This window comes from Cololabis saira, chromosome 24 (genome assembly GCF_033807715.1).
Source record: "Cololabis saira isolate AMF1-May2022 chromosome 24, fColSai1.1, whole genome shotgun sequence".
Taxonomy (NCBI): Eukaryota; Metazoa; Chordata; class Actinopteri; order Beloniformes; family Belonidae; genus Cololabis; species Cololabis saira.
In genome coordinates, this window is record NC_084610.1 from 15,741,330 (window position 1) to 15,753,993 (window position 12,664).

The following is a 12,664-nucleotide window of genomic DNA, read 5'->3' on the forward strand; positions in this document are numbered from 1 at the left end:
TTAGGGCCAGGCAGGATAGATAAAAATTATATATATATATATATATATATATATATATATATATATATATATATATATATATATACACACATATACATATACATATATGTATATATTTTAGAGGAGGAAGATTTTTTTTTCATTATGCACTTCGAGAAAAAAGTCGAAATGTTGAGAAAAAAAGTCAAAATTTCATGAATAAAGTTGAAATGTTGAAAAAAAAGGGCAAAATGTTGAGATTAATGTCGAAGTACAATTTCGAAAAAAAGTCGAAATGTTGAGAAAAAAATAAAAATTTCATGAATAAAGTTGAAATGTTGAGAAAAAAAGGCAAAATGTCATCTTTATTCTTGAAATTGTATTTCAACATTAATCTCGGCATTTCGACTTTTTTCTCCTGCATGGACCTAATACTCTTCCGTAGACCCGCTGAGTCGGGGGGGGGGGGGGGGGCATGCATGATTCAGTCAACTTATGGCCCAGGTAGGACGTTAGCATCTCTGGCTAAATTGATCAGATTAGCGTCCGTAAAGGTGGGCGTGGCCCGGAAGGTCACCGCGTCACCGCTCGCCAGGCTGCGTCTCACCTTAAAGACGAGCTCTCGGAGTCGGTCCGTGTACTTGTTGTTGAGGAGGAGGGTGTAGCAGGAGTCGGCGGCGGCGGGCTCGAAGAGGAGCAGGAAGAGCTGGTCCTTGGCCGGGCTGCTCTGCAGGAGGCTGATTAACAGCTCCAACAGGGCGCACAGCTGCAACGCACACAAGCACGCGGGAGACGTCACACACTGGCAAACCTTGTTACAACATCACGTACAGCTCCAATAAAAACACTGTTATGGAACTTTTCCACTAGTACCTACTCAGCCCGACTTGGCTCCACTCGGTTTTGCGCTTTTCCACTAGGGGTCTAACGTGCCGAGTAGATACTTTTCTGTACCTACTCTGAGGTTCTAAGCGGCTGAGTCGCCTGTATCTGACATCATCACACTACAGGGCACCGATTGGTCGGGGGGTTGGAGTCAGACGTCTGAGTCAGGATGTGACATCAGCGAAAGAGCGACAAGAAGCGACGGCTTATTGTTCATTTTATTCGATCAGCAATGACAGCGCAAAATGAGTTGCAGATGTTCATAAACCTGGTGGATGAGGAGAGAATTAAAAAGGGATCTAGACGGGCGATAAGGAACGACCAGATCCACCAGGAGCTCTGTCACTTCATAGCTGCTCACGGCTCCAGCTGACCTTTCAGCAACGCTGAGACGAACTAAAAAAATTAAAAAGCGTTGCCGCTTGAAGTTTCTCTCGCTCTCATTTTTTTAACTTGATATTGAACACAAGCCACAGAACGGAAAAGAACCTGAAACAAGGTCTTTACAAAACAAAGACAAAGTAAGGAAAGTCAGATATGTGTTGTTGTCTTCTTCGTTTAGATCACACAATTAAATACGTCACAGCAGCTTCACTCCAACCTCCTACTTCTGCTCCAGGTGCTGAATTGTAGTGGAAAAGAAAGAGTTGAGTCGAGCTGAGATGAGTAGAGCCGAGTAGGTTCTAGTGGAAAAGCGCCTTTTAACTTGTGATCAGGGTTAGATTTGCACCAAATACGGTAGATTTACTGAAAAATCAGCTTTTTTCTTCAGGAATAGATGAATGTATCCAACATGTGTCTAGCGTGACAGAGGATGGAGTGATTATGTTGACCGTGTGCTCATGGAGGGTGTCGTAGGCTTCAGCGTGAGGATGTGACGGACTGAGTGGAACTTAAAAACCACACATTACTCCATGAAAGCGGAGGACGCTGCCGGCCGGAGATGAGCATGCAGCTTCCTGTACACAGCTCATTAGGAAACTCATAATCCTGTGGTGAGAGGTCACCTCGTTTCCCAGCAAAAACCCTCTAATGGCGAGAATTTCTGGGATTAACCGCTTTCACAACCACCGACTAACAACAACTTGACCTACTCCAGATTTCTTAGATGCTGATCTGACAGATTTGTTTTTTGAGCCGCTAGCGGGTGCAATCAGCACATTTATTTGACGTCTTTGCTGCATTTGTGGTTAAAGTCACCTGGTCCTCGTCCCCGGTAGCAGCAACGTATCCCAGAATGCTGTGCATCTCCTCCTGCGACATCCCCTTGCTGATGTAGTACTTGATGAGGCCGTACAGAGACGCGCGGACGGTGCGGACGTCGTCCTCGCTCAGCTCGTTCTCTCTGTTAGGGTTCCTCCTGGAGACCAGAACACACGATTCGGGGGGTTTGTGAAAAACAATCCTTTTGGCAAGCGAATAGTAGAGCTACGGAAGAGTATTAGGGCCATGCAGGAGAAAAAATATTTGAGAGGGGAAGATTTTTTTTTATATTGCACTTCGAGAAAAAAGTCCAAATGTCGAGATTAATGTTGAAATACAATTTCATGAATAAAGTTGAAATTTCGAGAATAATCTACTTTTTCCTCAACTTTATTCTTGAAATGGTACTTCAACATTATTCTCGACATTTCAACTTTTTTTTCAACATTTCGACTTTTTTCTCGAAGTGCATAATGAAAAAATAATCTTCTTCCTCTAAAATATTATTTGTATTTTTCTCCTGCCTGGCCCTGATACTCTTCCGTAGGAGCGGTGTTGACCTCTGTGAGATGAAGTCTTACCCGTAATAAAGGCGGATGGTGTCCAACAGGAACTGGACGCCGTACTTTTTCCTGAACTGCTTCCTGTTGTCTTTGATGACGGTGGACATGTACTGGATATGACCTTGTTTACAAGTAAACAAACAGGGAGGATAAATACAGTCATGTTAATAAACAACAGCCGTTTTACCGTTTTTAATGTCTGGTTCTCACCAGTTCTTAAAAATAACTAATTACAACCTCGGATGAACAAAAACACGTGTCATTTACTGTCAGTTACTATAACAGCAGAACTTTTGGCATGGTGGGGTTTGGAGCACTCAGTTCCGGTTAACAAAATGCAGAGGAGGAAAGACATCAGCAATGATCTTAGAGAAGCTAAGTCCCTTCTGCTTCTGCTAATCCGAGTTCAGGCCTCAGACCTCCATCTCCCCCAGCCCTTCTCTGGCTGTTCTGTAGGCCTGTGTTGAAAAAAAATAAATCGATTTTCCAATTCTAAATCAATTCTCATATTAATTCCTAAAAATTGATTCTTATGTCTAAAGATCGATTTTTTTCATTATTACATTTTCGCCCGGTGAACTTTAATCCCAGTAGTCGCCTCATTTAATTCACACATGCGCTGTTGAGCTGTTGCAATTTCTTTCTTTTCCTGCACTTTAAATTAATATTGAAAGGCATATTTGAGTTATTTATTTCTTAGTTATTTATTTCATACAAATAACTTTTGGTATTTTTTTTGGTTTATGCCCAAAAAAGGAATGTTTTGTTGGACACGAGAATAACTACTGCCATGTTTTTGCCTTTAAATATGTTTAAAAGTATGAAAACATTAAAATTTTCAGTTATCATTGCTTTATATACTTTATTGGGGTTCAATTTGCACAAAATACTAAAAACCAAATTCTTAAAACTTAAAAACCAAAAAACACAAAAAAAGGACAAAATTAAAACGGAATGTGTTAAAAACTAAAACCAATGTCATACGTTTGCTGCCCTGGATCTGATTGATAATTCTGTATTCTGGGAGGTGATTGGTCGTTACAGCATCATTAGCTGCCAATACTTGCTGTTGAATCTCAATATAGTACTAGTATTAATATGTTGCATAACTACAATCATATAACAGCTCAAAAAACATTTTTAATAACACTAACCTAAAATTAATATTGGATCGAATTGAATCAAATCCTGAAAATCAATTCTGAATCTTAAGAATCGGAATCGAATCGATTCTTGACATTTGAATCGATCCCCAGCCCCGGAACAGTGTTCTTGGGGAATACCGAGGCGTTCCCGGGCCAAACCAGACACACCGGCCCAGACAGGCGTCCAGGAGGCGTCTACCAACTCCTGTCCATGTGGAGGAGCAGTGACTCCACTCAGACGACAGAACCGTCCACCCCGTCTCTCATTTCAGCTGCTCGTATCCGTGATCTCATCCTTTCTCCAAACATCAAACACACAAAGCTCCTACTTGTTTGGACACACCATTTCACAGGCACGAAAAACAAACAAACACCACTTTGTCTCAGAAGGCCAAGGCAGCATGAAATTTGATCAACGTGGCCACCTCACATTTCTCTGTGCAGGACAAACCCCGGGGCTGAGTGGTAACAGACCCGGTACCCCGTACCTGCTGAGAGCCCCACACAGAACAGCTTAAGGGACGAATGCTGCCTCCAGGTGCCCAGGCACGCACTTTTTTGGACCCTAACCCGGGTATAGAGGGAATACGCATGACGTCACAGATGCGACTTCACAGCAGGTTACGCCCACTGAGTGGCAGAAAGACTGAGTGGCAGAAAGACTGAGTGGCAGCGTAAACTTTCAGTTTGAGCAACTGGAAAACATCTAAAATGGGAAAGAGCTGTTGTGCGATCGACTGTACTCATAGATTTAGCAAGAAATCTGAGTTATTGTTTTACAGACTGCCGAAAAATACGCTTAAGAGAGACAAATGGATCACTGCAATTCACAGAAACAACTGGATTCCAGGCACCGAAACATGGATTTGTGGTTCCCATTTTGTATCAGGTAATGTTTGATTTTTGGGTAGCTAACGTTAAACGGTCAAATCATAAAGTTTGGTGTCCTCATCACTTTAATTTTTACAACAAATCCTGCCTTGAATTCGGACCAAGCGTCAAGACTTTTGTATGCCTTCAAGCTTTGCTTCGTGTATTTCCCCGGCGTAGAAATTAAGTACATATAAATATCAGGAAACTCGATTCGTGGCCAAATATTAATGTCCATGGACCACTGGTTCTTCTGGTAACTGTACGGGTCACTGTCAAGTCCAACTGCCTTTAATTTAAGCCCAGAATCAGCTGTTATCCCGTCTTCTCCACTAGTTGCAGCCATTTTTGCTGATGTTTTGCCACTCAGTGAGAGTAAGTCCAGTGGGGAAGTGACGTCAATGCATACCCTCTATAGAGCTGGTCCTGGGCCAATCTTCCCAGGAGAGGACATCCTCACAAAATCTCACTCCAACTACTAGACTTGTGGAGAAAATGAGGCTGAGATGTTGAACAGTAATGCAGGATGCCATCTCTGATGTAAACCAACACACTAATGTGTCCAGCATGCATACGAATCTAGGCTGGTTATCTATAAGACAAAGGTCTACTTATACTTTGTTAAATTTTCTGAGGAATATACTGGTGACAGGATCTCCGAAATAACTGTATGACAGATTATACTATTATTCTGCTCACCATGGTTACAGTACAAGAATGACATCAGAAAGGAGGTTCATACTACCAAGGGTGAGAACAGGTTTGATACAGAGAACTGTTTTTTACAGAGCCATGGTTGGCTGGAACTCTATACCAGTTCATATTTCTCATGTAGGTAGCAAAGATTGGTTTAAGATTCAGTTGAAACAATATCTTTTAAAATTCAATGAATTATGGTTTGACATTTGGAAAGAAATAGAATGAAGTTTGAATAGAATTACAGGTAGTGTAAACCCTATCACAATAAAGGTGAAAAGTGGTCAGGAATTCCAAGATAAGGTTATTTCAGGCAGGTATTGTTTATGAAGGTGTTTTATTTCATTTCTATGTATTTATGTCTGAGAATGATGGTGATTTAGTTTTATCCTCTGTGTTGTTTGTGACTGAGGGAGTTGTGTCTATTATTGTTTTGTTTGTCATGTATAATGCGTGTCTATTATGTATTAAGTGTTAATTTGTGTGTTGTGTGTATGTCGGACCCCAGGAAGAATAGCTGATGCTGTTGCTAATGCTAATGGGATCCTAAATAAAACAAACAAACAAGTGCAAGGGTGGAGGGATGAGGATCTGGACTCGTCTTACAGTCATGGGACCTGGGAACGTTTTGGTCATGAGTTGATCATTAACTCTTCCGTATACCGAGGTTTTATAGTCAAGAGTGAGATCATCTAACATCTAAAGCTCCAGAGTGAATTGATCCACAGCAATAATCTGAAAGAACACCGACCAATTTACAAAAGACGACTAAAGACAGATAAAACGGAGGTGCTTCAAGTATCCAGTCAAGCTGGGAACAAAGTCCCTGGACGCATTAATGGGTTGTATTTACTAGGTCTGTGTTGAAAAAAATGTTTCCAATTCTAAACCGATTCTTATATTAATTCCTAAAAATCGATTCGTATGTCTAAAGATCGATTTTTTTCATCATTACATTACAACTTTTGGAATTTTTTTGTTTATCCCTAAAAAAGGACTGTTTTGTTGGACACAAGAATAACTGGTGCCATGTTTTTGCCTTTAAATATGTTTAAAGGTATGAAAACATTAAAGTTTTCAGTTATAATTGCATAAATTGTCTATATTTCATGAATTTATACACTGTCTTGGGCTTACATTTGCATAAAATGCTAAAAAACTAATTCTCAAAAATTAAAAACCGAAATAGACCGAAAATAGAAAAAATTAAAACGGAAAATGGGAAAAAATAAAACCGATTTCATACGTCTCTGTTTGCTGCCCTGGATCTGTTTGGTAATTCTGCCCCACACGATGTTTCTGAAAGCAGTTCTATCAGCATTCTGGGAGTTGATTGGTCCTTACAGCATCATTAGCTGCCAATACTTGCTGTTGAATCTCAATATAATACTAGTATTAATATTTTGCATAACTACACAGTTAGATAATTCATGCAACAGCTCAAAAAACTGTTTTAATAACACTAACCCAAATCAATACCGGAATCGAATCAAATCTTGATAATCGATTCTGAATCTTAAGAATCGGAATAGAATTGATTCTTGACATTTGAATCTATCCCCAGTGCTAGTATTTACCTGGTTTTAAGACATTTTTACACAGTACTCATACATTTGGGCCTAACCTATGCGTAGTGGGAAGTCTCCTTTGTTCCAGATGTTGAAGTTGAACAGCACGTGTGTGTGCAGCTGCTGCAGCAGGGCCTGGTTCTTCTCGAAGGTCACCTGCTCTATAAGCAGTTGCGTAGCAACCAGCACGCTGACATCCACGTGACCCGGCGGAAGCTGAGCACAGACAAATAATATGATGTGCTATTAGTGCAAGAATACACAAATTCATAACAGAGGGGGGCAGAGTAACAGAGTAACAGCCGGCCGAGCCGCTGATAAGGAAATGTGCCTTTAAGGACACAAAGAGATACACATGAACCTCAGGCTCGTCATCAAGCGGCTGCGGTTTAAAGCGCCGTGACACCCATAACTCAGGCTCCATAAACAGATAAGGAACATGGGGAAGAGGAAAACACATTAGGGCTTTATTTGTATATTTAGATATTTAGCAGTTGCAGGGTGCGGTTACTTTGCCTGGAGCACCTTTCACCACATCTAAGACATTTCACTTATCTGGAGGTTTATCGGATCTTTTCCCCATGGCGGGGTGTAAATGCTTGCTTTGGAGCATTTCCATTCTCACACTAAACAAATAAATACAGAGGCTCTTGCACCAAGCTAAAGACCGAGGAGGGAAAAGATCAATGAGAGATGACGATGGAAGGAAAGATAAATGCATTGGAACAGAAATAGGGAGGTATACATGAGTTAAATCTGCTGGAGGACAAGGACATGAATGACGCTCTGTAGCTAAAATAACATGAAGCAGAACCTCCCACTTCCTGCCCTGCAAGCCCTCGCTGTATCAAAATGTCTTAACGACGTGGAAAACAAAAAAGCATTATTTTGCAAATTTCCCCTCTGTGGGACTATTAAAGGATTTCTTATCTTATCTTATCTTGTTTGGTATCATGACCAAATATTATACATACACACACACACACACACATCCATCTATCTATCTATATATATAAAATAGTCCTGACTTTAAGAGCAGAATCCATTTTTCAGTTTTGCTTTTGTAAACGTGTCTTGAGCTTTTAAATATCAAATACATGTCGATCCTGGATTTGTGTGAACATTAACTGATGGATCCGTAGGTGTGAGTTTTGAGTTTACCTTCACCAGCCTCCGTCTCCGTACCTACTAATGATTTCAGCCCAAACCCCACCCATGAAGTTAGAAATACACAGACCTTCTGCAGCAGCGCTCCCAGCGTTCCTGCGCCGTGCGAGTGCAGCAGAGTCTCCTGATTGATCAAGTGTCTCTGCAGGAAATGCTTCAGCACCAACAGGAATGTGGCCACCAGATTCTTCTCCAGACGCGCTTCTGAGACCAGAAGAAATAATCCTTTTCATATGCTGCCTGTTTTAAATGTTTACACATATTTTCAGGCTGTGGAGGGACGGACCTGATGCCCTGTTGGATGGCAGGATGACCCAGTCCCCGTCCGCTGGTGTGGTCACGTCTGGCGTGATGAAGTCCGAGCAGCTGGCAGGGTCGCTGCTCTGCTGGTCGGGGGGGAGCGGTACCAGTTGCTCCAGTACGGGGAAGAGGACCGGCAGGCCCCCCACGCAGTTGATCATGTCCTGTCCCAGACCAACACACGCTCAAGCTCAGCTACAAAACACTCTTCTGAGCACTACACGTGTGTATTATATGGAAGAGTATTAGGGCCAGGCAGGAGAAAAATAAAAATAATATTTTAGAGTGAATGTGTCTAGAGATATATATATTTATTTTATTTGTTTATATTTTAAATTTAAATTTAATTTTTTTATATATGATGCGATGACTGGAGAGCACTTTTAATTTCGTTGTACATAAGTTATAATGACTATAAAGAACTATTTATCTATCTAGAGGAGGAAGATTTTTTTTTCATTATGCACTTCGAGAAGAAAGTTGAAATGTCGAGAAAAAAGTTAAAATGTCTATATTAATGTTGAAGTACAATTTCGAGAAAAAGGTTTAAATGTATTTCAACTTTATTCTCGAAATTTTGACTTTATTCACGAAATTTCGACTTTATTCTCGAAATTTCTACTTTATTCTCGAAATTTCGACTTTATTCTCGAAGTGCACAATAAAAAAAAAACTTCCACTCTCAAATATTTTTTCTCCTGCATGGCCTTAATATTTTTCCGTGGTATTACACCGTGTCATCATGTCTTTAATAAAATACGTCCAAATGCAAAGGGACTGGCTAGCAAAGCTAATTACAGCTTGAAGAACCGCCCTCAGTAGAAATCATTTTCTGTATGACATCAGTATCTAACATCACAGGCGAGGAATATGTTTTTTTCAAGCTTATCCTGATACTTTACACCGGTTTTCATTTCACTATTCACAGTCGCACTACAGCATCATATATTCACACTGTCCACATATTTTTATCATGCTGCAATGAGCACATAATGGTGCCGGCTGGGGTGAGAAACTGTCCCAGGGTTCTGCCCTCTTCTGTGTACGAGACTCACGCAGCAGAAATATAACGTGTTCCTCTGACCTTCATTTCCCAGTTGACGACTTTGTTCCCCGTCAGGCGCCCGTGCAGCATGTTGGGGGACAGATCCAGGCAGATGGGGTTCCTGCAAGCCTGTAGACCGACGAGAAGCACGTTAGTACGTTCAAATGTAAAGTGTTGGCACCCAGAGCAAAAGACTCAGACACAGACCAGGTTAGGAGAAAAACACTACAGACACCAGGAAGACGACAACTTTACTGTTTATGAAACACTTTACACAAAACTGAAGAAAAGGGACATTATTCAAAGACAAAGAAAATGCTCACTCAACTTAATTAGTATGCCCCCTCTTGTACTACTTTACTTTATTTTTATTATGTTATGTACTGTTACATGTATACATACATATACAAAAATAAGTAAATAAAGAGTTAAAAAAAACTAAGTAAACTGTTGGGGGGGCGGAGTAGTTAGGTTCTGTCACCTTGGGTGAATAATGTAGCAGCAATTTGGTTGACAGGTCACCGACTTCTGACTCTTGAACTTTAAATGGAGAAATGCAGTTTGGACCTGAGTAGAAAAAAAAAAAGAGGACAGAGAGATAAAAGAAGCCTCAAAATGCTGCTGTTGAACACAATTCTTCCAACATCCCATCAGAAGTTTAACTGACTACGTTTACATGCAGTCAATAACCCTGTTCTAACCGGAATATTAGCAATAACCCGGTTTTGCACGGCCATGTAAACACCAATAATCCCTTTGAATAACCGGAATTTGCTCATATTCCGGTTTTTAAAAACCCGAAAATGACCCCTGGGTTACTCCTTTTCTAACCCGAATATTTGGTCATGTAAACGCCTAACGGGATATCCCCGTCAAAAGGAACAGGAATTTGTTTTCTGCGCGTGCTCTTTTCACAAGGAATCTTGTTCTTTTGAGTCCAGGAAGTTCTTATAAACATGGAGAAACGCAAGACCAGGAGGAGACTAATCACTTCATAAATGTAATGAAAGATATGAACATTTTGGCATTTGTAGACGGTAGAAAGTACCGGGATAGCGATATTTACAAAAAGGTGAGCGAAAAGTTGCGAAGCAGGATTTGTACGAACGCCAGACCAGATCAAGCACCGCTGGAAGATGCTGAAAAAGGTGAACTACAGGGCCGAGAAACAAAACCATTTCTACTGGGCTGTTCATTATCCGCCGTGCTGCTGTTATTGTTGTTTTGGATTTGGATACAGGAAGAAGAAATTACAGGAATTGCGTCATGACGTTCTCCTTGAATCGCTGGTTTGATCCAGATATCCCAAATGATTACAATTACCATGTATACAGGGATAACCTGTTTGCTCACGCATGTAAACAGATTATTACAAATGTTTCAGTCACCGGAATATTGACCTTAACCCGAATTTTGACTGCGTGTAAACGTATTCACTGGCTTTGCAACCTCCTCGCTCTGCTCACCAGCACTGCAGATGGCTTTGATCTGGTTTGGCTGCAGGGCTTCGCTGAACACCATGACGCCGCCCAGCTGGCCCTGCAGGGACGTGGGGCTCCCCCACTCGCTGTCCTGGGTCCCGGCCGAGATCAGCTTGGTCACGGACTCGGGCTTCCCCCCGAGCAGGCCGCCCCAGGTCTGCGGGGAGAGGATGGCGCCCAGCGAGGAGCGAGTGGTGGGGGTGGTGGCCGAGGAGAAGGGGGGGTCTGGGATCTGGGAGGGCGGGGGGGTGGTGGTGCGGTGGCCCGCCGAGCCGATGCAGCAGGAGGTGAAGGGCTGCAGGTGGACGACACAGAGGCAGGAAACTGTGGTTTTTAACCTGTTCACTCCTAGGGATTTTGGAGGTGAATTTCACCTGAACAGGCCTATCCAAATTAAATCAACAATATCTCCACAATTATAAGGACAATATGGATAATCTTTATGATTTTGATATAGCTTATTTTGTGACAAATTGACTTGAATGTCTTATTTGAGATTTGCACAAATGTTTTGTTATTTGTACAACTGTCAACCTCAGTGGAAAAGTCTGCCTGTTACTGTCTACATTGTATTAATTGCACAGTGTATTTTAATTTAATTGTTATGCAGGAAAGGGATATTTGTTTTATTTTATTCAAGAAGCATTTTCATTCTATATATGCAGGCAGTTTATTTTTATTTCATTTGTTTTATACATTTTGATATTGTGCAGACCTCTGTTAATAAAGGAACCTGTGTGACATTTGGCACGAGGCTTTGTATTAAAACTGACTGTTTTTTTAAGGGTTTGCCTCAGAAAAAAATGAAGCTAACAGAGATGCTATGCTATAATGCTTTGGGGGAAACCCCAATTATGGCACAGAAAAAATATCGATATATATCGAGTATCGCCATTCAGCTAGAAAATATCGAGATATGACTTTTGGTCCATATCGCTCAGCCCTAGTTCACATGTTCACAAGCAAATTGTGATAAACCAAAGAAAAAAAAATGACATTTTTATTCTCGTCTAATTTTCTTTTTAGTTTGCACAGTGAAAAACACCATGGTAGCAATGGATATAATTATAAGACACCACTGCCTGGATTCAGCAACTACTTGATTACAACTGGACCAAGTTACATGAGAAAAGCTTAAATCACATAGATTTTATGAAGGTTTTAGTGTGGATAGTACCAGGCAGACTCTCTACTTGGACACTTGTATACCTATACTGTGCGAAAAAGTGCCAAATGTGTTTTTTACCCCTTTTCAAGGGAATATGGTTATAAAATAATTTGGATTGAGATTTTACATTTACGAAATCATGCATCATCAAAAATCCCAGTGCTCTGTGCGCGTCTCTCTGTCGGTGTTGCTCTATGCGCTGTGTAACTGTGCGTCACTGATCCAACATGGCTGCCGCGCTCCAGAGGCCTGATGGATGAAATCTCGTTCAAGTGTAAGATCTCGTTTGAAACCTCGCAACATGTAAAATGTCAAAAAAAGTTTACGTAAATTCCCAAAAGCCACAAGGTTGGAATAGCTTTGGGATTTGCTGGTGTAGTGTGTGATGAACAATCTGATGTGCGGGCTGTGAAATGTGAATTTTGGCTTTTGGTTTGTTTTGAGATTGGCATGAAGTGTTCGGCCCAGAAAAGATTATGTTCGGTATCATTTGAAAGCTTTTCTAGTTTCATATGAAACCCACTACGCTGGAGTGGAGAAAATTGATCTTGCGTTATGTTGCTGTTGTTGGGGGCGCCATCATTGTTGCATATG

General features: G+C 41.1%; 1 protein-coding gene across 1 annotated transcript in view; it reads right to left on the reverse strand.

Annotated features, from left to right (window-relative positions):
- Nucleotides 1-12,664, reverse strand: part of nbeal1 (neurobeachin-like 1) — an 87,493-nt gene that overhangs the window by 31,288 nt on the left and 43,541 nt on the right. The window contains exons 17-25 of the mRNA XM_061715912.1: nt 10,888-11,197; nt 9,903-9,988; nt 9,461-9,550; nt 8,363-8,540; nt 8,147-8,280; nt 6,966-7,125; nt 2,649-2,751; nt 2,065-2,224; nt 587-745 (exon numbers count right to left, since the gene is read on the reverse strand). Of these exons, the coding sequence (XP_061571896.1) occupies nt 587-745; nt 2,065-2,224; nt 2,649-2,751; nt 6,966-7,125; nt 8,147-8,280; nt 8,363-8,540; nt 9,461-9,550; nt 9,903-9,988; nt 10,888-11,197 (1,380 nt within the window). The remainder of the gene's footprint in view (nt 1-586; nt 746-2,064; nt 2,225-2,648; nt 2,752-6,965; nt 7,126-8,146; nt 8,281-8,362; nt 8,541-9,460; nt 9,551-9,902; nt 9,989-10,887; nt 11,198-12,664) is intronic.